This window comes from Salmo salar, chromosome ssa12 (assembly GCF_905237065.1).
Source record: "Salmo salar chromosome ssa12, Ssal_v3.1, whole genome shotgun sequence".
Taxonomy (NCBI): Eukaryota; Metazoa; Chordata; class Actinopteri; order Salmoniformes; family Salmonidae; genus Salmo; species Salmo salar.
Window position 1 is genome coordinate 59,594,032 of NC_059453.1, and position 27,112 is coordinate 59,621,143.

Consider the following 27,112-nt stretch of genomic DNA (forward strand, 5'->3'; position numbering starts at 1 on the left):
TGCCTCAGGGACTCATAAGTTCTGCCAAGATGGATTTTTCGCCATTTAGAATTTTGTGAAAAACAACTCTACTTTTCTGGCATCAAATGACCGATCTGCATTAAACTTGATGTGTGGCATCTATGGAGAAAGGTCTCCAAACACACCATTTTTCAGACTAGTAGCTAAAACAACATGGCTGCTATTGACCAGTAAACATTCATGTGGGCGTGGTCTGGCACAAATCGATATAAATCAGTCAGGATATTCATATTGTAACAACATTCGGTACATAAGTTGCAAACACTGTAAAGACTCAACATATGCAAGAACATTCATATCGACCACAAGGTGGCTCTATAATACGGGCACATGTTTACAGCTCTTGATCTGTTTGACTCAGTGAGGAAATATGGCACACTTGCTCAGGGATGTGAGTCTAGCTAACCCACGCGATATCTCAGACAGCACTGGCCCGATTTTGACAAAACTTGAGTGAATGATGCTTGTTGGCATAGAGATCCTTCATTTACAAAATTACACTGATTAGGGGGGCGCTGCATCATTCGTGGGGGCCAACATGTTTACTGTTGCCTTGTTGGTTACTGATTTCATATTTTGGGTTTTGTAAATTATCTGGGTCAATCACCACCAGCCTCATGACAAATTAATACCATTTTTTTTTTTAAGTGTTGATGATTCTAATAAAACAAATTTGTGCACTATGTCATGACTCCTGTTCCAATACACTCTGAAGACATTAGTGCTTACTCAAATCTCAATTGACAGAAAACTACAAGGTGTACTGTACCTGTTGACCGGATCTGTGTGTGTGTGTGTATTTCTGTGTGAGTGCATGCAACATTTCAATGGAATGTCCCGTAGTCTACATTAACTTTGTTGGGTGAAAGTGCATAATTTTTATGGTGATAATAAATTTGAATGTTTTACTTAGTCTTGGACGTCTCCTAGACACTCAACTCAACTTCCCATGCAAGTTGATGTCTTCTGGTTTCATGTCGCCATCTACTGGTCAGTGTTTTACCCTACAACCATTCTAAAGAAGGAGATGTAAACCAGCACCATTAACCAAATATTATTTCTGCTATTGTATGATGTTGGCACACTAAATAATATTATTCTAACAACCTCAGAGAAGTTTTCATAGCAACTCCGTAAGAGGGCCTGACAAAAACATCCAGTTGGGTCAAACCAAATCGGGTTCAAAGCCTTTATTATTTCCACCCCAGACACATAGGTAAGTCAGTGATGGTCACTTCATTTCCGAGTTCGTCGTTTCTTGCTGGCCCTCTGTGACAAGGAGGTGATGCTCGGTGGAGCCCTGGATGGATGGGAGGCCCGGATTTGGCTTCTTAGGGGGCCTGGGGCCACAGCCACTCTCTTTCAGCTGGTGCCAGCGGCGGTAGGGGGGGCAGGTGGTGGGGGTGTGGGGGCGGGGGCAGGGGCGGGGGCAGGAGTGGGGGTGGGGGCAATGAAGCAGCCTCTCTTGTGCCACTGCATGTCACGCACGCGTCGGACGGACTGGATCTGAGGTGTCGATGCTCCCCAGTCATTCCAGTGCTTGTAGTCTCCATGCTCAAAGATGTACTGGCGGCCCCTGTAGCCTGGGAACATGTAGCCCACCCACCTAGGGAGGACAAGGGGACATGCAGCTATAATGACATTTATGGAACAGAATCGGTTGAACTTCAGAGCCATACTTGCATGAAAGATAACCTTGCAGTAACCTAGCTGTAGACAGATACTGTATGCCTGATCTCAATGATGTGTAAAGGTGTCTTACGCTCCATTCGTAGCCTTGATGCTGGCCACGCGGTCCTGAAAGCCATGGACCCACAGGCTGGGGACGTCGTCGTCCATAATCTCCATCTTCCTCCCGGCGAAGCCTGGGTTCTCGAACAGGTGGAGTTTGTGATCCGCACTGTCCTGGGCAGGAACAGGAATGGGTGGTGGTTACACTATGTTTTCATGTCTGCTGTTTACTTGGTGTTTACTTTTAAGGAAGGTAGCTACTACTCCAGGGCTGGTAACCCTACTTAGAAAAAGTGCAGTTTAAAATAACTAAATAATGATCAAATAAATACTTTTGGTGGCTTGGGAGCACAAATCATTTGGTACAAATAGGTTTCTTATGTGGAATTCTGTTAACTTAGGAAACAAAAGGGATTTGCCCTTTAGCTTGACAGGTTAGTCTTATCTCATTGACATGACTGTTGGATGCCTGTCCACTGTGGGTTGCTATGGTCAGTAGGCTACATCCTTATATACTGTACATAGATTATGTGTAAATAATTTTGGCTACATTCCGTCTGTGTATTCTGTTTATTGTAAGGGGTTGTCAGCACCATTGCACCATGTCAGATTCCTGGAACGTGTAAATATACCCAGTTCAAGGTGATGTTGATTCTAATTATAGTTACAGGGATATACTGACCACTTTGAGTGGCCTGAGGGACAGCAGGTAGTTATTAGTCTGGCTGTTGGTCCAGGTGCTCCAACGAGGATACTCGCCCTTCTCCAGCACAAACTGCTCCCCGCCGAATGCCTGGCGCTCAAATGCCACCCAGCTGAGAACACAAAGGTAATTACGATTGATCAATTTCTTGTACATAAACAGTAGTTGTGAGATAGTAGGAGAGACCAGGGTTGGTTGTCACACTGTTTACTCTTTTGTGTTTTTCTCAGCAGCAGTATGTCTTACAAGACTCTTTTCAATATTAGGAGAAAGACCAAGGTCTTGGGTTGAAACTGGGACCTTTTTTAATCATTATCTTATTTCAACATGGAGTTATAAGGCTTCAAACACACTCTGTCCACTTGTGACAACCAGCCCCATCACGGGGTTGGTTGTCACAGTATGGGGTTGGTTGTCACAATGTTCGCTAGTAACTTATTCCTTTTGTAACAGGGAATGAAGCAATATAGCCAAAAGTCTTAGAAGTAGCGAAGCCTTTCTTTGATAGAATGATATTCCTAACAAAATTCAGCATTTTATGCCTTGAGAATGATATCCCACTGGGCAGACCACGTCATTTCAACTTGGAGAATTGATATTTGGTTGATACGTTGATCAATGTGACTACAACTTTTTTTCACCCACTCAAAAAGACAGTTGAAAGTTTGTTGAATTCCCAATGTGTTACCACTATGCTTTTAACCATCTAAAAGCACATCCAAATTCTCACAATAGCACATTGGTAACAGACAGTGACAAATCTCAAAGATAAGCAGGGCCTGGATGGAAAACCACAGGGTAGTTGTAGATAGATACACTCTCCAGTAGGAGGTGCTGCCCAGCCTATTGCTTTTTGATTTTAGTGGATATTACATTGAAGATCTGACGTTGTTCCAAAGGTACAAATTCAACATATTTTATGCAAGGTTTGTCGATGTTGAAATTGGTTACCATGATGACATAATCCTGTGGTTAAAATTTTAACCTCAAAACATTACTTTTTTCAAATCCAATATATTTTCCACGCAGATTCCACGTCACAATACCTTGACAAATTACACTGAAACAATGTTGATTTAACCAGTTTGTGTCCAGTGGGATATGACATTTTGAGTACATTTGTATGTGTATGCGTGTTTGCACACGCATGTGTGTCTGTGTAGGTGTGTGACAGAAAACATGTGTGTGTGAGAGAGAGGCAACAAAGAGAGCTCTTTATAGCACAAAAGAGCTTGGGATGTATTGTATACCGGCAGTGGCAACGTTGATAGTGACAACCAACCCCAAGTTCCATGTGACAACCAACCCCAACCACCCCCCAATGCTAATGAATATGTTAGTTACCACATGGCTTGGCCTAGGAACTCAGAAATTGGTTTGAAATATAGCGTTCCCTTTCCTCTTTTCAACAAACATAATTGTTCATGGATACTTCCATAATAAACACTTACAAAGAACATACTAATATATATTTGTACTTTCACCTATGAAAAACACAAATTCTTCTATCCTCAATGTTTTATCATGCTGACATGAATTGACCAGGTGGATGAGTTCTTTCAAATAGTTCACAGATTTTAACTTTAAAATGATTACACAGCACCATTTAGGTTGTGAGTAACTAGCACTGTGAAAACCAACCCATGAGACAACCAACCTTGGTCTCCACTGCATGAAAGGTAATTGATAAGAACTGTGATCAAAATGTATACACAGTTGAATAAGAATGGAATTTCATTGTCTAGAGACTGAAGTTGGATTCATAAATGTTGTAACGTTTTAATAACGGCAGTGTTGGAGAGTATTGGAGAGACAGGTAAACAGGAAGTGGGCAAGAATGAGGTTTCCTGTGGCTCAGTTGGTAGAGCATGGTGTTTGCAGCGCCAGCATGGTGTGTGCAACGCCAGGGTTGTGGGTTTGATTCCCACGGGGGGCCAGTACAAAAAAATTCATGAAATGTATGCATTCACTACTGTAAGTCGCTCTGGATAAGAGCATCTGCTAAATTACAAAAAAAAAAAAATGAGGCATGATTGAAAATGTAGAAAATCAATATTGGTGACACTTACGGTCCTGATTCCACGATGATAGATCCCACCTTCTCACATCCCTTTTCGATCACATTCTTACACTCTGCAGACAGCTCCACTTTCTTCCCACAGAAGTTCTCAAACTCAAACACCACCACCTACAAGATAAGCCAGAAAGAGGCATGGGTCAGTGGTAAGTAAGTACATTAGTATAAAATAGGCTTAACAACAACATTAACATTAGCAGAAACTGCATGAAGATTGCACAGTTGTAATATAACAATGTGTTGTACTATACTGCCGTGTTATTGTGCGTTATTTTGCTTATGTCATTGTAAATACATACTGGTAGTATCAGTGACATTTCATAAAAAGTCAGACCAAGTGAATCTTAGGCTAAGATATAATAAGATTAAAATAAGGTCCAACGGATGTCGGGCACCTTGTAGCTCTAGGGTTAATTTTTCCCTACAAAAGAAAGAAGGTGCTTCCTGGAACCATAAAGAATTGTTCAATTGTCCCCATAGGAGAACCCTCTGAATATAACTATTTTTGCCTCCCTGTGGAACCTTTTACTAATACAATGTTCTACGTGGAACCCTTTCATCACTAAAAAGAAGGTGCTCCTAGAACCCTAAAGGGCTCTTCAATTGTCCCCATAGAAGAACCCTCTGAATGTAACTATTTTTGGTTCCATGAGGATGCCCTTTTACTAATACAAGGTTCTACGTGGAACCCTTGTATCACTAAAAGATTCTAAGAATACGCTTTTTCACCACCAAAGGATTGTAGGTACAGAACTAAGATCAGCTTTCCCTCCCCAGTCCTAGTGGGGAAAATGCAAAATTGACCCAAGATCAGCGTCTAGAAGCAACTTCACCCTACACCCACCTTGTAGGTGGCTCCTGCTCCTCCTTGGCTCTTTCCAGCTGCTAGCTGCTCCGGTGCACCCTGCTGCTCCGACATTTTCCCTCTGCATTCCAGAGAAAAGTTGACAAACCCCCAAAAATGTTTCAGAGGTGCTGACTAACGGAATAGTAACTTCATGGTGGAGAAGAAGAAGGCATTGTTTGCCCGAAATGTTGTTTTTTACCCATTACATTATTGTTTGACCCTCTACATTCCAAAACATTCTCAAAACACAGTCAATCAGCACAATGGCAGTGTAGCACCCTCCCTCCTTTCAGGTCTGGCCAATGACGATCCAGACTTGAGCTACACCCTTGAGAGCAGGGGTGCCCAAACCTTAATCTCAGTGGGCCAAAATGTAATCTCAGTAGTGAGCAAGGCCCCCCCCCCTAAAAAAAAATCTTACATATTCTGATTCCACAAATGGACTTTTGCATTTGACACATTGATGCATATTCAGTTCCAGGTAAAATAACAGTGCATACATGGTTACGGAGAGCGATAAATGGGGATAATTGAAAACAGCAAGCGTTGCAGCACAAGACAGACAGTCAGAGCACCAAGGAAAGAGAGGGATCTGTCTGTCTTTTACCTGGATGTCTTGTGCTTCGCTGCACCACGTACGAGCCACACTCTCTCCGTTTTTCCTTGTTCTTTCAATTTTTCTTTTTCTCTTCCTCTTTCTGTCTCTGTATGGGGGTGTGTGAGTGTGAAGGCCTGGCGAGCAGGCATTAGGAGCCGGGGGGTATTTATGGTTTATAAATGGCACACAGCAGCAAAAAAACAGGGGCGGGTGATGCTGTTGATGCAGCAAGTCTGTCGCTCGCATTGTGTCCATCACATTGCCTCTCAATAGGGCTGCGTGCCCTCGGTTGGGGCATATTGGCACCCTCTGCCACCCGGGCCGACCACGCTCACGCTGCCAGCCTGCCAGTGGCCCGATGGTGGGCAGACACAGACAGCGAGCCAAGAGGATTGAGCGAGATCAACTCCACTCAGCACTACTGGCCACACCCAACTGCCCATCTGTCTGTTCAGCTTTCCATCCGTCCGCCTGTCCACTGCCCTGCCATCTCACCCACATTTTCTGCTTTCTGTTGTTGCTTTCTATTTACTCTCCTTCACCTTCTCCTACCTTCACTCTTCCCTCATGCATTTTATTACTTCATTTTCATCAGTCCTCTTTTACTTTCAGTCCTTTCTTCATCCTTTAAGTTTCTTTCCTCTTACCCTTTTTCTCTCCTTGCATCCCACTATTCACCTCTTTCTCTAATCTAAGTGTGACACAGTTGACCTAATATGTGTGACACTGTCCTAAGCACCAGGTGTCAGTACTATATCAGTAGGATCCCAGTCAAACATCTGTCTTTGCCATGCAAACAACCTGAAAATCTTCTTACAAGCCTCCCTTGACGCACTGGACATTTTCGCAAGCGCACTTTCCAGGGGGAATCTGGAGAAGGCCTTCCCTACTATACAGTAGTCATACTGTCTATTGACACCTGGTGCATGGAACCAACATGCTCCTATCACACACTTTCTGGTAGCACTTCGCTTGACACCCAGCGTCATGACACGTTATGACACGATCATAACCATGTCATAATATGGCATAACAGCTGACATAACTTGTCATAACCTGTTATAATAGGGCCATAACACTGTCATGACACATAGTTGTGACATATATTGCATTATTTTATGGCTGGTTATGACACCTACATAAGAGTGTAAAAACCCACAAAACCTACCTCGGTAGTTATTTTATAAGGGTGTCAAAACCCACAAAACCTACCACACAAGGCAAAACATTTCATTAGTCTGCGTGCCAACAGTCTGTTTATGTTATACAGTACCAGTCAAATGTTTGGACACACCTACTCATGCAAGGGTTTTTCTTAATTTTTTTTACTATTTTCTACATTGTAGAATAATAGTGAAGACATCAAAACTATGAAATAACATATACGGAATCATGTAGCATTGCAAACTCTTGGCATTCTCTCAACCAGCTTCATGAGTTAGTCACCTGGAATGCATTTCAATTAACAAGTGTGCCTTGTTAAAAGTTAATTTGTGGAATTTCTTTCCTTCTTAATGCGTTTGAGCAAATCAGTTGTGTTGTGACAAGGTAGGGTTGGAATACAGAAGATTGCCCTATTTGGTAAAAGACCTAGTCCATATTATGGCAAGAACAGCTCAAAAAAGAAAAGAGAAATGACAGTCCATCATTACTTTAAAACATGATGGTCAGTCAGTACGGAAAATTTCAAGAACTTTTAACGTTTCTTCAACTTCTGTCGCAAAGACCATTAAGCGCTATGAGTTATCAGCCTCAGAAATTTCAGGCAAAATAAATGCTTCACAGAGTTCAAACCTTTGACTGGTACTGTATATATATAAAAAATGTATTGGCCATATTAAATTATCATTATAATTGTGCACACATTGATGTCAGACATGCACCTACCCCAATGCTCTGTTGCTGATGACTGAGATGAATGCAGGAGCAGATTTCAGGAGCAGGACAAGACACCCTCTTTTTGACTAATGACTGATATAAGGGCATGTACGTGATAGGCCTATCTGGCTTATATGATTATGATGGTCATAATGCTTCTTCACAGTGTCATAAAGTGTATTTTCTTAGTCCATGTAAAGTGACACAAGATGGTCACAGTTCTTCAAGACAGTGTCATAAAGTTTATTTTCTACAAGTTATTTAAAATATGATGAAAAAAACATGAATGTAAAGAATTCATTAGAACAACAACAAAGGATTTAAGAAACAAACTTTCAAACGAAAGGAAACCTCTTGGCATGCAAAAACGTTGTTTGAATAAATGTGTAAATATATATTTACACCTGTTGCGATATATATATATATAGTGACAAGTTATGACAAGTTATGTCAGCTGTTATGACATGGTTATGGCCATATAACGTGTTATGAAATTGGGTGTCAAGGGGTGTTACCCACTTTTCACACAGTCAATGTAGACAAGTAGGTATAGGTGTCAAAAACATTCTATGGTGCCATTCAAAATACGTTTCTTACTGTATATAGGCCTACAGTATTTGCATTTCTGAGTGTGTGCATTGTTTGTGTTTTCTATTAATCCAGTGAACGTTATGAAGATAATATGAAAGTGAAAATGTTAGAGATTTGCACCCTTTCAAAAAATACTGATAGAAAACACTCCTTAATTGATCTGGCAGCAATGAACAATATCAGCTGATCAACACTCAGAAGAAACAAGATCTTATCTGTGGCTGACAGCAATACATACAGACAAATCAGATCAGCATGTTTATTACTAATGCAATTACAATAGGACCTTGCCCAAATATACTTGAATCTGAATGTGTAAAATTAGTACTTATTACTTGATAGACATCATTTTGTCAATGTGAGTCTGCACCTATGGACGGGGAATGGCATTGTATACAATGATTTTCTAGTGCACCTGTCATTGTTACTGTAAACGGATCACTCTTAAAGTGCTTTATGGCACTTTTGCAGGATTTGGGTATCATGGCAGGCAGAGTATGCACATATGTATTGGTTTGTTATTGGCTGAGATCAGATGAAAGACCTATTGTACACAGGGGTTGAAACATTGTCTCTAATCAAACCACAACAAGTGTGCAGACAGAGCTATACCTCTCATTTTCTTGTTTGGACAGAGTAGAGATAATATCGATGTATCTACCAGATACTTTTATCGAGAGCAGCTCATCAGAGCAGCGAGTGAGTGCATAACATAACAGAGAAAAGAAACCGACAGGTTAGTTCAAAACAAGAGATCAATTGAGAAAGAAGGAAAGCTCCATTGGCTAGGTGCCAAAAGATGTACAATTCAAGTATGTATGTGAACATTGTGGCATTGTGGATATTTGTGTGCATGACCTTAACACGTATGGTAATTACGTCAAGCTCCCCCACAGAATCTGACATGCAAGTTTGGATGGATGGAAAGATACATTCTAGAACATATAGTGGCCTGGGATGAGCGGATCTTGTCCAAATATTGCAAATATTCTCTCTCTCTGTGTGTGTGTGTGTGTGTGTGTGTGTGTGTGTGTGTGTGTGTGTGTGTGTGTGTGTGTGTGTGTGTGTGTGTAGAAAATAGAAAAGTCAAAGAGATGGTCACAACGCAGGGCAGGAAAGTATCCAATGCTTCTCCATTGTCTTGCATAGTTTGTCAATAAAAAGTTTCTGGAAAGGCACATGATTGGAGGGAGTCCAGCTCACAGCTGTGTTTGTCACAGGGGTGTTTGTCAGCAACAACAGCAGCATCAGTTGGATGATCTCCAAATCAATGCCCAGCTAGCACATAATGTTCTGAGAACCATATGTTTCTTAGAGCTTGGTGAAAGCGTGTTTGTCCTATGGTTATTTTGCATGCATCCTTCCCACAACTTTTTGGGAATGGTACAGGATAGTTGCTTGACTTTGGAACATTCTCAGCACATTTAAGAAACTTCACAAGAAAACATTGTTTTCTTGGAATTTCATTACTTTAACAGAACGTTTCCTAAAAGTTCAAACATGGTTATATTTCATTACAAATTTGGTAACATTCTAAGAACGTTCACCAACTGGTTTGACATTGAGAATGTTCTCCAATAGTTCAGAGAACATTAAGAAACAACATTTTTCTGTGGTAATTTTGGTACTTCAGCAAAACGTTTCCTACAGGTTCTAGTTAAATTCATGTTCTCAAATTGTTCAGAGAACGTTAAGAACATTTTCCATAAAAAATACAAAAACTTTAGTAACATTCAGAGAACATTCTAAAGAATGTTATTTAAAAAACATATAAATTCTGTTCTCAGCATTAACAAAACTCTCTCTATCCTCTATCTTGTTAAATGTGTTCACTGCGCCCACTAATTGGCCATACCGGATCTTAATTAGTGCTTGTTTCCTTTGAAATGGGGTCTATTTGAATAGATTAAAATGATCAGCTTTGTTTGAGTAAAAAACAAACATGGCATGCTAGCTCCATCCTGGTGGCACGGTTGACTAATTCCATGGATAAAAAACATAAGATCATAGGTTAGACTCTGGCACAATTAAAAAAAAATGCATTTCCATGTATCCTATATGTTCTTGGAGTTCAAACTAAGCTATCAGTGTTATTAAAAGTCATATTGAAACACTTTTCACACAACCTTCAAATAACCTATAATTTACGTTCTCAGAACGTTAATAAAACCTCCCAGGAAAGCTTCTCAGAATCTCTCTACAACCTAAAAATGTAAGTTTCCAGAACAGACCGCGTTTTCACTTCCTTTCTCAGAACTTTTCGTTTTACCGGTCAAGATACTTATGGCTTCGTTCCCAGAACCAATGGGAAACCAAAAACGTACGTTCCTACAAGTTCCAAGGAACCGAATGTGCTATCTGGGTGGTATCTCCTAGAGGTAAACAGGAATAAAAGCTAATTTACATGAAACAGATACAGGGCATATTTTAAAGTGATAGTTCACTCAAATCAAAGTGTGTTTGACGTCGTCAGACTGCAAACTTTTAACAAGCTATAGGCTTTCTTTGGAGTTAACTAACACTTTAAGGTGTGTATGGAAGGGGAATGTGATCAGATATGTATTTTGATTGTAATAGCTGGTGTAAAAATGAGGTCCATCCACTCAGCTAGTCCTCACTGTTGTATTGACTCAAGCGCTTCTTAGACTTGAGTTCTTGCAGCCATGAAGGAGACGAGTCCCCCCTGAGGGTCACACAAACATAGATCAAAAGGTTTGCCTTGTAGCCAGCTATTGTTGCACATTTTGTACTAACAGCTAACTAATTTACCCAGCTAACTATTTCAGTCATCTGCATTGCTAGTTGTTATCTCATTCATCACATTTTGTTGATTCATGTTGAATAACATTTTAAAACTACTAAAATAATTCACAATGCTGAAAATGTGGTTTTAAGCTAGTAAGATAAGAGCAGCATGTTGGGACTAAACTTACCCTCCATCTTTGTTCCCTACAGGGGGTAGCATCTGTGACGCCCCGGGGAGGAAGGAGGGGCATCCGGGAGAGCGGGAGAGCTGAGAGGGGGACAGAGCAAGACTGTCTGTCTGACTGTCTGTATCTGCTCCTTTAACTCCTCCCCCTGTTCGCTTCTTTAACTGGGCCTGGAGAGGCAGTGAAGGTAAGAACGAGTCATGTTCTAAACGTTTTTGATAGTGCAGGGAACTCCTTACTAAGAAAAAATCCTGCAGTAAACAATCACTTATCACCCAATATGCACTTTTTATGGTTTAGGAACTTTGTCATGCAGTATGTCCAGCAGTGCAGGTTTGATTGCATCTAAGATTACGTCCCAAAGGGCACCCTATTCCCTATATAGTACAGTACTTTTGACCGGAACCCTATGGTCCTATGAACCCTAAATAGGAAATAGGGTGCCATTTGGGACGCACATTTATCCTCAGTCAATCCCCATTCAGGGTGTAACATAGAGCATCGGTGGATTGAGAGCATCTACATACTGTACCTTGAGGGCGGACGGGTCCATTCCAGAAAAGAGGGGTATTCTCTGGGGCTGGGAAGGTGGTGAACATACCTCCCTCCCTCTGGGCTGCTCCTCATCAGACTCACAATCTCCCCTTGTTAGAGAGTCCACCTTATCTGAAAAAGGGGTACAACAGATGTTTGGTCTTGTGTGAATTACTTTTAATGAGGGATGGTTGCAATGACCCTTAACCTCTACCTCCTAGCCACTTGTGTATCTGAAAGAATGAGATTGGTGTAACAAATATATGCCGCAAATTCCACCTAGCCTATTAGAGGGCAAGGTGTAGCTATCAACCTTTTGTCTAGAACAAATGCACATGATCTCTACAGGTTTAGCTGCATTGGGCTCCCGAGTGGCGCAGCGGTCTAAGGCACTGCATCTCAGTGCTAGAGGCGTCACTACAGACACCCTGGTTTGAATCCAGGCTGTATCACAACCGGCCGTGATTGGGCGGCGCACAATTGGCCCAGCGTCATCTGGGTTTGGCCGGTGTAGGCCGTCATTGTAAATAAGAATTTGTTCTTAACTGACTTGCCTAGTTAAATAAAGGTTAAATACAAAATAGAAAAAAATGGGGGTAGGTAGTAGACAAATGGAATTGTCTACTAACCTGAGGAGTCACAGAACCTCCAGTCGTGAACGTGGTTTTCTTCAAGCGTTGCTTTGGTAGAGTTCTGATGGACAGCTCGAGGGGGGCGGGTCCTCCGACTCTTCCTCAGCTTTGCCCTTGCACGCTGTGCACTGGTGTCCAATAGAGGAGGACAAATCTGTGTGTACACACGCAGGGACAAGCAAAGTAAAATACTGTAGCCTACAAATGCCTACATGCATAGTGAAAGTAACAGATAGGCCTTGACAAGAGACTTACATCAGGAAAGGCTAATGGCTGCTCTGTTTCTTCTAGTGGAGATGTACTGTTAGGCTCATCTGGTGTGACAGGGGAGATCTGTTCCACTGCCATCTGCAGACTTAGGATGTGGGGAATAAAAAAACAGATCACAACAATTAAAATGTGGGCATAAACACGGAAAACCTTTGTCCACTTAATCTGGTACTGCTCCAATGTGGGTTCACACAATCCATGTGTCCCCCCCTGCAATATGTTTTATCAACCAGCAGATGTCAGAAGAAGTATACTACCTTCACTTTCTCTTGGTAGAACAAATTAACTACCTTCTGCATACCGACCTGGTAGGCTACCTACTTATAGAATCGCAATGCTCCTCAGTGGCCGACAGCTTGACTTTGAGCCGATCAGAGTGCACAAATCTCCATGTGGGGGACTCGACAGGAGTGACAACAAAAAGCTAAAAATATGTTACTCTATCTAGCAAATGACATGCTAACGGTTTATTTAACATTAGCTAGCTAGGGGAAAAAATTGCTATGGGCTGACACTGGCAGTTTGGGATTATGGAGAGTAAATGAAATAGTTTTTTTGCTCTCTTGCTAGCTAGATATCTAGCTGTGGCCATCTGGCTAGTATCAACAAGGGCTTTCTACAACAATAGCAACATTAGTGCAGCTAGCTAGTTAGCTAACATTGGATACCTAAAAAGCAAAATACACAGGGACTAGCATTGCCAAACTAAGCTTAAGAATGCAACACTACTGCCACCTTCTGGTTTGGAGTATTTTAACAAGGCTGATGGCTTCAAAGTCTTTGCGGTGTGAACACAAAAGAGATTGACCGCCGACACTCTGTTCAGAGGTGCTGAGTGCTCTCGGCAAGCAAACATTTGACAATCTTACTGGTGTGTGGGATCCTTAAGAATATTGACATGCACCCGTAGTGTAGTTATCAGTAGTATAGGGCTATTGTACAGTGGTTCTATTGTACCCACCTGTCATCCTCAGACAGTCTAGTGTCACATCCCCCATACTGCTTGTCTGGCTCTCCACCAATCAGAGCCTCTGTGTCATGTCCCTCTCCCGTCCTCACACAGCACTTTAACTGCTCCTGATGAAAGAGAGAGTTATCAAAAGTTTAGGTAAGTTTCATGAAGAGGGACACTATGCAGGGAGCAAAACAGATACCGATACTCAGCTCAGCCTAGAGGGCCTATATAATGTTAATGTAAGGAGCATTCCCCTAAACGTGTGGGGCGACTAGGAGAATGATGTTGAAGAGAGCACGTGAATCCAAGAGCGTTCATCACAACACAGAAAGAAAGAGGTCAAACAACCAGCCAAGCATTCATATTTTAATGAGCTGGTCACAGAGGGTACACAGTCCTCAATAAACACCACCCTCACCACACACACACACACACACACACACACACACACACACACACACACACACACACACACACAGGCATGTACACATTAACAGACACACTGACAGTCACACACATTCTTTGACCTCACCTCACTCTAGTGTTTGTCAAGGTGCACGTGCCAATCTACTGTGGTTTTTATGTTACCCAGCAACAAAACCAACCAGTTGAGACTGGTGGGAGGAGCTATAGGAGGACAGGCTCATTGTAATGGCTGGAATGGAATTAATGGAACGGAGTCCAACAGGGGTTTCCATATGTTTGATCTGTTTGATACCGTTCCATTAATTCCATTCCATTTATTTTATTCCATTCCTGTCCTCCTATAGCTCCTCCCACCAGCCTCCACTGAAACCAACCCGGTGTAAATACAGTGGGAGAGGAACAGCTTTTGATTTGGTAAACATCTTTCTTCATAACTCCTTTACTGCCTTAATTGCTGATTGATTGAGTGAGTCGGGCTACACACACACACACAGAGAGAGAGAGGGAGCTATTTTCTCTGTCTGACTTCATTTGCACAATGCGTCTGGCCTGGCTGGCCTTGTCACTGTGGAGATGAATAAACCTCTATCAGGAGATTTGCCTACAGTACAGCAGGCTATGTCCTCATAGAGTAAGCACAGTGACAGACAGGAGGACTGGGTCTACTTCGGCCCTGTCTCAAATGACACCCTATTCCCTATGTAGTGCACTACTTTTGACTTTGTCTTCACAACCCTGTCTGGTATGTACAGTAGCTGAGTTAAATTGCCAGTGTTGCACCGACAGCTGTATAGCAGTCCAGAAGGCAGCTAGCCTAGCAGGTTCACAAATCTCCACCTGTGTACATAGAAAGCTTACAGTGTATAAGGTGGGCAGTAATATGTAACCAAATTAGGAACATAGGACAACTTCGTACAATATGCTATAGTGAGTAGACCTAGCAACGTGTTATGAAATTTGATTTTTTTTTAAAGCCACATTAAGGGCAAGTCATCCACGTGTACAGCGATAATATCATAACTAGTGTATATCGATTGCAGTAAGTCATTCAAAAATAAGGAGTCATTCTCCTTCAAAACAAGGAGTCATTCTATAATAAAAATATAATACATTTAGCAGACGCTCCTATTCAAAGCGACTTAAAGTAGTATATGCAGATGTTATCGTATGGGTGGCACCACTGGGAATAATGTTCACATCTTGGGGAGAGATGTTATGACACAGCCAAACTATTTTTGCGGGGATCAAAACAGCACGAGTATAATAGGTGGGGGTGGGGCGAGGGTTACAAGTCAAGACAGAGCAGAATTCCTGGTAGTGCTCTGCAGTCACACCTCATTTGAACACCTTTACAGTATAGTATTGGGGGGCTTATAGCCATCCAGACTGAAATACAACATAATGTTAGCTAGCATGTCCTCTAAAACATGCAGCAATAAATCCCACTGGCACAGACACACCTCGCTAAGGGGTGTGGCTTAAAGCAGTGCTGGGGAATAGAGAACTATATGTAGGTCAACTATACTGGACAAAAATATAAATGCAGGGTGTAAAGTGTTTCATGAGCTGAAATAAAAGATCTCAGAAATGTTCCAAAACAAGAAGCACAAAAAGCGTATTTCTCTACATTTGTTTATATCCCTGTTAGTGAGCATTTCTCCTATTCCAAGATCGTCTGAGACCAGCCACTTTAACTCAGTAAAATCGTTGAAATTGTTACGTTTATGTTTTTGTTCAGTATAGTAATTTCACTACATTTTGCTGTAGCTTGGTGATAGTTAAACTAAATTAAAATCTAGGTAGTGTTTTCAGTAGTTAATTACTTTGTTGCCATGTAGCAGTGTAGCTAACTACTGGAAATACACACTACCTTTTTTCCACAAAGAAAATAAAATATGGGTGAAGTAGGAAAGCATTTACTTTCTTTTTTGGCATCAGACCGGCCTTATTCTCACTTGAAACAGTTCTTGTGTTTAATAGGCTAAATTACACATTCTGTTAACATTTGAGTCCAGAGCAAACTGTTCTTGCAATTTGTAGTCTATGACATTTCAGATTTAGATGTGATAATCACAAAGTAGTTTGGATGCAGTGAACTACTTTTCAAAGTAACTTTAGTTAAGTAAACTATATTTTTCTTAAGGGTAGCTTTAGTGTAGCTTAACTTTTTCCAGTGTGAAGCAATTAGTAGCTTGGTAAACTATATTTTCAGAGAAGCTTCCCTATCACTGGCTAAAAGTGAGGTTAGCATGAGCAGACACATTATGAGTAAATTCATAGCAGGGAACAAACACACACGGCAGTGTTTCCATGGGCCTTATCTCTATCCCTCAGGCCTTGTGTCCCCACGTTCACACCACTGACAGAGGGAAATGCTAACCGTGTGCATACTGATAAACAGCACACACACACACACTGGCATATGCCATAGGCCTACACAAGCCTCTGAGGGGTTGAGAAGAAGGATTGGAATAAGCAACAATAGGTAGAAAGGTGTTGGAGGGATAGAGGTGGAGAAAGAAGCGTAATTAGTGGCCCTACGGACTATGGAGGGAAAGAAGCTGTTCGGCTAAGTATCACTTTTATGTCCATGTTCATTCTAAAAAGGTTTTGGTCAAAGTGCAGATAATGACATTGTTCAGACAGGTTCTCTTACAGCGCTGGTGTCTGCAGCCCGTCTACGCAGCGTCATCCGCTGGCGACTCCGGACAGAGAACAACCTCAGGGATTGCCGGCTCCGGGAGGCAAAGCTACGCAGAGGCAACACAGCCCTGTCGAACCTCCTGCCCCCTCCCCCACCTTCTCCCTCATCCTCCTCTTCCTTCTCCTCCTCTTCTTCTTTTACCACCACCACCTCCTCCTCATCTCCCCAGACTAAGTTCAGTGCCCCCTGTAGGGAACGACGCACGCTGCCCACCCAGCCAGAGACATGGACCTGGGCGGAGGACAGTTTACCACCCAGGTACTGCATGGCTGTTGGCTACCACCGTGAATATGCTGACAGGTCACCGTGCTGACGGGGTCACCATGGAAACCAGTGAAATGTGGTAACCAAGCGTCAATACTTTAAACAAATGTGGATTAAGTTTTGAGGTGTTGATGTCGAGATAACCCTCTCCCCTGTCAGTGTTTTACTTCCTGGTGCCAAAGTTCAAAGATGGCGGTGGTAGAAATTGTCCTCCTCACGGAAAGTCCACAGGAACCAGTACAGGTTGAGTTCATCAAAGTCTGACTTAGGTCCAAAGTGTGCTGCTAGGGCAGGATCCATCTTATCTCTCCATGTCCTCCTGTATAAGCCCCACTCCCGCTTCCTGAAACAACTCTTCTTCTTTAGCCCTGTCAATCATTTGAACTGGCCAACCGTGTGCTCAGAATACAACAGAACCCTCCAATGACACCACAGGGCTAACTACAATGGATCTGAGCACACACAGTGACAACTAGACTGACAAACACTAAGAAACAGCCTGAAAGTGAAAACGTACTAAGTTATAAATCTATGACTCCTGTATGTATTGTTTTCGTTCAATGCCCAGCCAGCCTTAAAAATGGACTACGTAGAACTACTTTAGCTCTCACTTATGTTCTTTGTCTATTAAGTCTCTTTCTCTCTCTCTTGCTCTGGCACATTCCCTCGTTCACACACACACACACCAAACCTGTCCATCTCTCCTGCAGTTAAAACCCCCTGAAGTCCCAGGTTCTCTTTGACCCTTCCTCAAACTTCTTTTTGGAAAATGGGATCAAATGGGAAAATCAGATGGGAATCTTGACCGCTTCGGGTATCCATCCATGCACAGCCAGGTGAGATGAGCTTCGTTCTCTGCTTTGATCTCCACAGAGCTGAGTGAATGTTCCCAACGTTCCCAGAGAACAACAAACAAAGCTGGGCTCTGTGTTAAGAAGTAAGGTGGAAAATCCCACAGGAAGGTGAGGCTGGGCCAAGGTGCTGCTCTGCTCTCGCCTCCCTCTCGCCCTCTCTCTGTGCTGTAGGTAAGGGCAGGTGCCGCAATGAAAAGCCTACCTTTTTCAGGCTAGGAGAGGGAGAGAGAGAGAGAGAGGGAGCGAGAGAGAGAGAGAGAGAGAGAGTTATGTGGAGAGAGTATGTGAGGTAGAAGTAGGGAGAGAGACAACAGAGAGAGAGAAACAGGGAGAGAGAAAGAGAGTTATGTGGAGAGAGTATGTGAGGTAGAAGGAGGGAGAGAGAGAGAGGAAAGGGAAACAGTGTTTGTGTGAGAAAGAGAAAGGGGGAAGAGGAAAAGGAGAGAAGGGGGAACTTTGTCAGTCCATGAGCCCTCCCTCTCTTGCTGTGTGTGTGTGTGTGTGTGTGTATATATATGTGTGTGTGTGTGTGTGTGTGTGTGTGAGAGGGAGGGAGAGATAGAGAGAGCAAGAGTGAAGGCGGCACTCTCTCAGCAAGGGGTGGGGTGACAAGGGACGGAGGGAGAGAGACAGGGAGCAAGAGCTAGCTTGAAGTACCATGTATGGTATTTATGAATTGCTGTCTTGAGAGAAGTGGGGTTGTTGAACAGTGTTGATAGATGGGAGGGCGGGGGGAGGATTATAATCTATTATTAAGTTATGCTGGCATGCCTTCCACTACTACATACTGCCCATCTATCTGTCAGTCAGTCCGACAGTCAATCCATCAATCAGTGAATCAGTCAGTCTGAATGGACCTCTCATGGTTGGCTGCTCAGCCTGGGGTTTGGATAGCAAACACTCAAGACCCTTTGACACTATGCTCTCTCAGCCCACATGAAAAACTACTACAGTTTACTATAGAATACTACAATACTTACTCTAGAATTCTATAGTGAACTGTATTATACTGTAGAATACTATACTACACACTGTAGTATCCCTCGATCATGTGTAGTACACATAAAATACTGTGTTGTAGTATACATAGAATACTATAGGTAATACTACAGTATTATCTGCAAAAAAGCAGTATTTTCCACAAAAACACTACAGTCCACAGTAACACTACACTTTTTTAACTATAGTAAATACTACAGTATTTAATTTGCATATACCCTGCTCATTCCCCTCCCCTATATCACAATTTGTCCCACCCATAAGTGAGAAACCTACATGCCAAGTATAGACCATATATTGTATCCATGGAAAGTAATATCTGCAAAACACTACAGTAAATACTACAGTATAGTACAGTCCACAAAAACACTACGGTAAATATTACAGTATACCACAATCTGCAAAAACACTACGTTAATTATTATAGTGTATATACTACAGTTCCATTACTACAGTATTTATAATATAGTTAACTGTAAACAGAACAGTAAAGTCCGCAAAACACTACAGTTAATACTATAGTACTGTATGCATGCTATAGTATTTTTTTCATGTGGGAGACCAGTAACAGACTTCCTCTAGCTCTAGCTTACTCTACTCTACTTTAGCTCTAGTTTATCTCTAACTCTAGCTTACTCTAGTTTAGCCCTAGCTCTGGTCTAGCTCTAGCTTACTCTTCTGTAGCTCTAGCTCTAGCTTACTCTACTTTAGCTCTAGCTCTAGCTTACTCTACTCTACTTTAGCTCTAGCTTACTCTACATTACTCTAGCTCTAACTTACTCAACTTTAGCTCTAGCTCTAGTCTAGCTCTAGATCGAACTTACTCTACTGTACTTTAGCTCTAGCTCTAGTCTATGTCTAGCTTACTCTACTATACTCTAGCTTACTCTACTCTACTCTAGCTCTTGTCTAACTCTAGCTTACTCTACTCTAGCTCTAGCTTACTCTACTCTAGCTCACTCTAGTCTACTCTAGCTCTAGCTTACACTAGCTCTAGTCTAGCTCTAGCTTACTCTACTCTAGCTTACTCTACTTTACTCTACTATAGCTCTAGCTTACTCTACTTTAGCTCTAGTCTACTCTAGCTCTAGCTTACTCTAGCTCTAGTCTACTCTAGCTCTAGCTTACACTAGCTCTAGTCTGGCTCTAGCTTACTCTACCTCACTCTACTCTACTCTAGCTTACTCTAGTCTAGCTCTAGCTTACTCTACTTCACTCTACTATAGCTCTAGCTTACTCTACTCTAGCTGTAGTCTACTCTAGCTCTAGCTTACTCTAGCTCTAGTCTACTCTACTTCTACTCTTTTCTAGGTCTAGCTCTACTGTAGCTCTAGCATACTCTACTGTAGTTCTAGCCTACTCTACTGTAGTTCTAGCCTATTCAACTGCAGTTCTAGCCTACTCAACTGTAGCTCTAGCCTACTCTGCTCTACTCTAGCTCTACTCTGCTCTACTCTAGCTCTACTCTTGCTAGTCTATGTCTAGCTTACTCTACTATACTCTAGCTTACTCTACTCTACTCTAGCTCTTGTCTAACTCTAGCTTACTCTACTCTAGCTCTAGTGTAGCTCTAGCTTACTCTACTCTAGCTCACTCTAGTCTACTCTAGCTCTAGCTTACACTAGCTCTAGTCTAGCTCTAGCTTACTCTACTCTAGCTTACTCTACTCTAGCTCTAGCTTACTCTACTTTACTCTACTATAGCTCTAGCTTCCCCTACTTTAGCTCTAGTCTACTCTAGCTCTAGCTTACTCTAGCTCTAGCTTACACTAGCTCTAGTCTGGCTCTAGCTTACTCTACCTCACTCTACTCTACTCTAGCTTACTCTAGTCTAGCTCTAGCTTACTCTACTTCACTCTACTATAGCTCTAGCTTACTCTACTCTAGCTCTAGTCTACTCTAGCTCTAGCTTACTCTAGCTCTAGTCTACTCTACTTCTACTCTTTTCTAGGTCTAGCTCTACTGAGCTCTAGCATACTCTACTGTAGTTCTAGCCTACTCTACTGTAGTTCTAGCCTATTCAACTGCAGTTCTAGCCTACTCAACTGTAGCTCTAGCCTACTCTGCTCTACTCTAGCTCTACTCTGCTCTACTCTAGCTCTACTCTTGCTAGTCTATGTCTAGCTTACTCTACTATACTCTAGCTTACTCTACTCTACTCTAGCTCTTGTCTAACTCTAGCTTACTCTACTCTAGCTCTAGTGTAGCTCTAGCTTACTCTACTCTAGCTCACTCTAGTCTACTCTAGCTTACACTAGCTCTAGTCTAGCTCTAGCTTACTCTACTCTAGCTTACTCTAGTCTAGCTCTAGCTTACTCTACTTTACTCTACTATAGCTCTAGCTTCCCCTACTTTAGCTCTAGTCTACTCTAGCTCTAGCTTACTCTAGCTCTAGCTTACACTAGCTCTAGTCTGGCTCTAGCTTACTCTACCTCACTCTACTCTACTCTACTCTACTCTACTCTAGCTTACTCTAGTCTAGCTCTAGCTTACTCTACTTCACTCTACTATAGCTCTAGCTTACTCTACTCTAGCTCTAGTCTACTCTAGCTCTAGCTTACTCTAGCTCTAGTCTACTCTACTTCTACTCTTTTCTAGGTCTAGCTCTACTGTAGCTCTAGCATACTCTACTGTAGTTCTAGCCTACTCTACTGTAGTTCTTGCCTATTCAACTGCAGTTCTAGCCTACTCAACTGTAGCTCTAGCCTACTCTGCTCTACGCTAGCTCTACTCTGCTCTACTCTAGCTCTACTCTTGCTCTACTCTAGCTCTACACTAGCTTTAATCTACTCTAGCTCTACTCTAGCTCTAGCTCTACTCTAGCTCTACTCTAGCTTTAATCTACTCTAGCTCTACTCTAGTATTGCTCTAGCTCTACTCTACTCTAGCTCTACTCTAGTATTGCTCTAGCTCTACTCTACTCTAGCCTACTCTGCTCTACTCTACTCTGCTCTAGCTCTACTCTAGCTCTACACTAGCTTTAATCTACTCTAGCTCTACTCTAGCTCTCTCTTGCTCTACTCTAGCTCTACACTAGCTTTAATCTACTCTAGCTCTACTCTAGCTTTAAACTACTCTAGCTCTAGCTCTACTCTAGCTCTACTCTAGGTCTAGCCTACTCTACTCTAGCTCTACTCTAGCTCTACTCTAGTATTGCTCTAGCTCTACTCTACTCTACTCTAGCCTACTCTGCTCTACTCTACTCTGCTCTAGCTCTACTCTAGCTCTACACTAGCTTTAATCTACTCTAGCTCTACTCTAGCTCTCTCTTGCTCTACTCTAGCTCTACACTAGCTTTAATCTACTCTAGCTCTAGCTCTACTCTAGCTTTAAACTACTCTAGCTCTAGCTCTACTCTAGCTCTAGCCTACTCTACTCTAGCTCTACTCTAGCTCTACTCTAGTATTGCTCTAGCTCTACTCTACTCTAGCTCAAGCCTACTCTACTCTAGCTCTACTCTAGCTTTAATCTACTCTAGCTCTACTCTAGTATTGCTCTAGCTCTACTCTACTCTAGCTCTACTCTAGCTCTACTCTAGCTCTGCTCTACTCTAGCTCTCTCTTGCTCTACTCTAGCTCTACACTAGCTTTAATCTACTCTAGCTCTACTCTACTCTAGCTCAAGCCTACTCTACTCTAGCTCTACTCTAGCTTTAATCTACTCTAGCTCTACTCTAGTATTGCTCTAGCTCTACTCTAGCTCTACTCTACTCTAGTATTGCTCTAGCTCTACTCTACTCATGCTCTACTCTACTCTACTCTAGCTCTTACTGGTGAAACCTGACTCACCTACACCCCTAAAGTTATAAAGATCATATTAAATAGAACATATTATTTTATCTTCACTGAAGCATTTTTCATTTTGTTTTATCTATTTTAATTACAGCCAATAATGATTCAGCATTGATAAGGGATTTGCTGTAACTAGTAACGAACCTCTTTTGACAATGTTCATCGTGAGCTTTTCAAATCTGCATGAAACCAGTGAAATGTGTGAGGGATTGCCATGGCGTGCAGTAAATATGACTGGACTCACTGAAAGGTAACTTCAGTTTTTATTCCAGTAAATGTAGTTTGGTTATTTAGCACCACTTAGTGGACTAAATGGTTACCCACTCATTCAAAGAAAAGGGAATTATGGAAGTGAGATAAATATAAGGATAACATAGACTTGGATAGACTTCTCACATGACACAAAGCCTGTTTCAGCATAGGCAGCGCCATTGAGGGCTTTAAAATGGAGAATGCCCTATATAGCATTACCTTCCCCTGTCACAGAAACCATTATGGCAAAAATGCAAAGCAGAGCCCACGATCAAACTCTATGAATGACAAACCTGTTTTGCACACAAAAATTCTCTCTGCACTTTCATGTAAACACAGGAAAGAACGAGGAAGTAAGGCAGAAAAAAAAGCAAACAAAGTGTGAATCACTGATGAAGGGGAAATACTTAGAACATGACTCATTGAAAATAATAGTTCTGCATTAGTCAGCCTACTAAAAATACCACCTTGAAGTAGAACAGCATTTGCTACACATAAATGCGGTGGTGATGTCAATACAAAGCAACAGGAGCAGTCTCCATATGTTTGTTCAAAACAATGCATAGCTCTAGAATTGCTTTCATATACATCTGTCACTCAAACCCTTAATTCAAATTCAAAATGTTTGGTGTTTGCATAATCAAAATACTAACTAGATCATGTGGCTAGTTGATACTTCTCAATCCTACCAATGTGCGTGGAATGTCTTAACTTTTTTAGCAGTGACTCTTCCTAGCGGGTAGAACCAGACTGATATTCAACATTAAAGCTACATTCTTTGTGTGGTGCGTGTGGATCAATAGAGATTACATTCATATTTAACCATGTTCTCTGCCCTGAATTCTCTAGTTCTATTTTACACTGACGGAAAGTGTGACCGCTTTCAATGTAGCTGTTTGTTCTTCTATGAGAAAAAAAGATCACTCACCCATAGAAGCCTCAGGTATGACAGACACATTACTCCTCTCTTCTTCCTTCACCAGTTTATCACTCTGTCTCTGAACACAATCTCTTCTCTCTTCCTCCTTTATCTCTCACTCTTAGGTCGGTATGTCCTTCCTGTAACTCTCAATTTCCTTTCCTTTTTCCTATGTACAGTCGCTAGTGAATGTCTACACACCCGTTGCACGGTCTTCACATTTACTGTTTGCTGCCTTAGAAAAGGGATTAAATTCGATTTTTTTCCCCTATCAATCTACACAACATAGTCCACATTTTCAAAGTGAAAAAGAATGTGTAGAAAATGTTCTAAATGACTAAGAAATACTATATCAGGATACACTGACTCCAACTGCACTGTTGGAACTAGGAACACAAGCATTGCGCTACACCTATCGGCTAAATATGTGTATGTGACCAAGAAAATATGATTTGGTTTGATTGTGTATGTCTTCATACCAGTGCGTAATTTGTAAATCGGGAGGTGCTGGAACAAAAAGTGAGCGCGAGAGGGGGGTGACCTGAGGAGTTCTGAGGTACCAGAACGCATGAGAAGAAAAATCACCATTATAATAATATCATCAAATTTCCGTAGTGGCATAGGACAGAGAGTAGAGCCACTTACAGAAGTTGCACAAATGGGGGGGAAAAAATTGTGGCCTAGGGTCCAGGAAATGTTTGGCCTTTTATAAACACATTTCATGCAATTCTACATCATTTTACATGACTGGAGACTTTGGCATAATTTTTTTAAATGCCACCTTCAAAACAACTGGGAAATCGGGGCTTTGAAATCTCCGACTTCGACATCAGCGTGTTCAAGACAACTGGGAAATCGGGAACAAACGAGCTCCAACTGGGAAAATTCATTTTGAACGGTCATCCAATTTGGAATTCCAAGTGGGGAAGTCTGGCCTCTTTCTAGAGCTCCGACTTTCCGACCTGAAGATCACTGACGTCATGATTCGACCTCGTTTTTTACAGAGTTCCCAGTCGCTGGTGATGGCATATGCGGTCGTGAAAAAAGCCTCTCTCTCTTTCTCTCTCAATATTTGGAAGTTTAATCAAATATTTTGGTAGCCTACAGTTGACAGATTAGAGTCTTCTCTAATCTGGAGGGGAAACGAGAATTAATGAAGAGCCAACACGAATTAAATTCGATCGCATTCATTATAATTTTTACATAGCAAAATGTGACAATTATTAGTCTTTTTACCCCACCCTTTATTTAACTAGACAAGTCAGTTAAGAACAAATTCTTATTTACAATGATGCCTACCAAAAGGCAAAAGGCATCCTGCGGGGACAGGGGTTGGGATTAAAAATAAAAATATGGGAAAAAACACACATCATGACAAAAGAGACACCACAACACTATATAAAGAGAGACCCAAGACAACAACAAGGCATGGCAGCAATACATGACAACACAGCATGGTAGCAAAACAACATGACAACAACATGGTAGCAACACAACATGGCAGCAGCACAACATGGCAGCAGCACAACATGGTAGCAGCACAAAACATGGTACAAACATTATTGGGCACAGACAACGGCACAAAGGAAAGAAGGTAGAGACAACAATACATCATGCGAAGCAGCCCCAACTCTCAATAAGAGTGTACATGATGGAGTCTTTGAATGAATAGATAAAACTGTCCAGTTTGAGTGTTTTGTGCAGCTCGTTCAAGTCGCTAGTGTGGGAGAAAAATGTAAGATTGTGTTATAATACTGTAATTGCATCAAATGTTTTATTTTTTTTTCACCTTTATTTAACCAGGTTAGCTAGTTGAGAACAAGTTCTCATTTACAACTGCGACCTGGCCATGATAAAGCAAAGCAGTGCGACAGAAACAACAACACAGAGTTACATGGAATAAACAAGCGTACAGTCAATAACACAATAGAAAAAAAAGAAAGTCTATATACAGTGTGTGCAAATGGCATGAGGAGGTATGGCAATAAATAGGCCATAGTAGCAAAGTAATTACAATTTAACAGATTAACACTGGAGTGATAGATGAGCAGATGATGATGAGCAGATGATGGTGTGTAAGTAGTGATACTGGTGTGCAAAAGAGCAGCAAAGTAAATAAAAACAATATGGGGATGAGGTAGGTAGATTGTGTGGGCTATTTACAGATGGACTATGTACAGCTGCAGCGATCGGTTAGCTGCTCAGATAGCTGATGTTTAAAGTTAGTGAGGGAAATGTAAGTCTCCAGCTTCAGTGATTTTTGCAATTCGTTCCAGTCACTGGCAGCAGAGAACTGGAAGGAAAGGCGGCCAAAGGAGGTGTTGGCTTTGGGGATGACCAGTGAGATATACCTGCTGGAGCGCGTGCTACGGATGGGTGTTGTTATCGTGACCAGTGAGCTGAGATAAGGCGGAGCTTTACCTAGCATAGACTTGTAGATGACCTGGAGCCAGTGGGTCTGGCGACGAATATGTAGCGAGGGCCAGCCGACTAGAGCATACAGGTCGCAGTGGTGGGTGGTATAAGGAAGGTGCTTTGGTAACAAAACATATGGCACTGTGATAGACTGCATCCAATTTGCTGAGTAGAGTATTGGAAGCTATTTTGTAGATGACATTGCCGAAGTCGAGGATCGGTAGGATAGTCAGTTTTACTAGGGTAAGTTTGGCGGCGTGAGTGAAGGAGGCTTTGTTGCGAAATAGAAAGCCGATTCTAGATTTGATTTTGAGTTGGAGATGTTTGATATGAGTCTGGAAGGAGAGTTTACAGTCTAGCCAGTCACCTAGGTATTTGTAGTTGTCCACGTATTCTAGGTCAGAACCGTCCAGAGTAGTGATGCAAGTCGCGCGGGCGGGTGCGGGCAGCGAACGGTTAAAAAGCATGCATTTGGTTTTGCTAGCGTTTAAGAGCATTTGGAGGCCACGGAAGGAGTGTTGTATGGTATTGAAGCTCGTTTGGAGGTTAGTTAACACAGTGTCCAAAGAAGGGCCAGATGTATACAGAATGGTGTCGTCTGCATAGAGGTGGATCAGGGAATCACCCACAGCAAGAGCGACATCATTGATATATAGAGAGAAAAGAGTCGGCCCGAGAATTGAACCCTGTGGTACCCCAATAGAGACTGCCAGAGGTCTGGA

The 27,112-nt window shown here is 42.0% G+C and overlaps 2 protein-coding genes across 3 annotated transcripts in view; both read right to left on the reverse strand.

Annotated features, from left to right (window-relative positions):
* Positions 1-1,196: 1,196 nt before the first annotated feature.
* On the reverse strand, positions 1,197-6,234 carry LOC106565490 (beta-crystallin B3). Its single transcript, XM_045691585.1, has 6 exons — positions 5,987-6,234; positions 5,377-5,458; positions 4,525-4,643; positions 2,435-2,567; positions 1,784-1,926; positions 1,197-1,627 (listed from the first exon to the last, which is right to left on the reverse strand). Exons 1-6 carry the CDS (start codon positions 6,124-6,126, stop codon positions 1,384-1,386), a joined length of 861 nt encoding a protein of 286 aa, XP_045547541.1. The 5' UTR covers positions 6,127-6,234; the 3' UTR covers positions 1,197-1,383.
* A 2,457-nt stretch (positions 6,235-8,691) lies between these two features.
* LOC106565491 (uncharacterized protein KIAA1671) overlaps positions 8,692-27,112 on the reverse strand; it is a 38,240-nt gene continuing 19,819 nt past the window's right edge. Inside the window, exons 1-7 of one of the 2 annotated variants that reach the window (XM_045691584.1) lie at positions 16,850-18,484; positions 13,774-13,889; positions 12,798-12,897; positions 12,540-12,696; positions 11,909-12,042; positions 11,380-11,546; positions 8,692-11,129 (exon numbers count right to left, since the gene is read on the reverse strand). In XM_045691584.1, the coding sequence (XP_045547540.1) occupies positions 11,054-11,129; positions 11,380-11,546; positions 11,909-12,042; positions 12,540-12,696; positions 12,798-12,897; positions 13,774-13,889; positions 16,850-17,164 (1,065 nt within the window). In that variant the 5' untranslated portion in view covers positions 17,165-18,484 and the 3' untranslated portion in view covers positions 8,692-11,053. Of the gene's footprint in view, positions 11,130-11,379; positions 11,547-11,908; positions 12,043-12,539; positions 12,697-12,797; positions 12,898-13,773; positions 13,890-16,849; positions 18,485-27,112 lie in introns of those variants that run through there. The other variant, XM_045691583.1, reaches the window with a different exon arrangement.

Coding starts and splice junctions, on each gene's coding strand:
- LOC106565490 (XM_045691585.1), bottom strand. CDS start 6,126: ATGCCTGCTCGCCAGGCCTTCACACTCACACACCCCCATACAGAGACA. Junction 5,459..5,986: donor GCGAAGCACAAGACATCCAG/GTAAAAGACAGA, acceptor TCTGGAATGCAG/AGGGAAAATGTCGGAGCAGC. Junction 2,568..4,524: donor ATCATCGTGGAATCAGGACC/GTAAGTGTCACC, acceptor TTGTGTTCTCAG/CTGGGTGGCATTTGAGCGCC.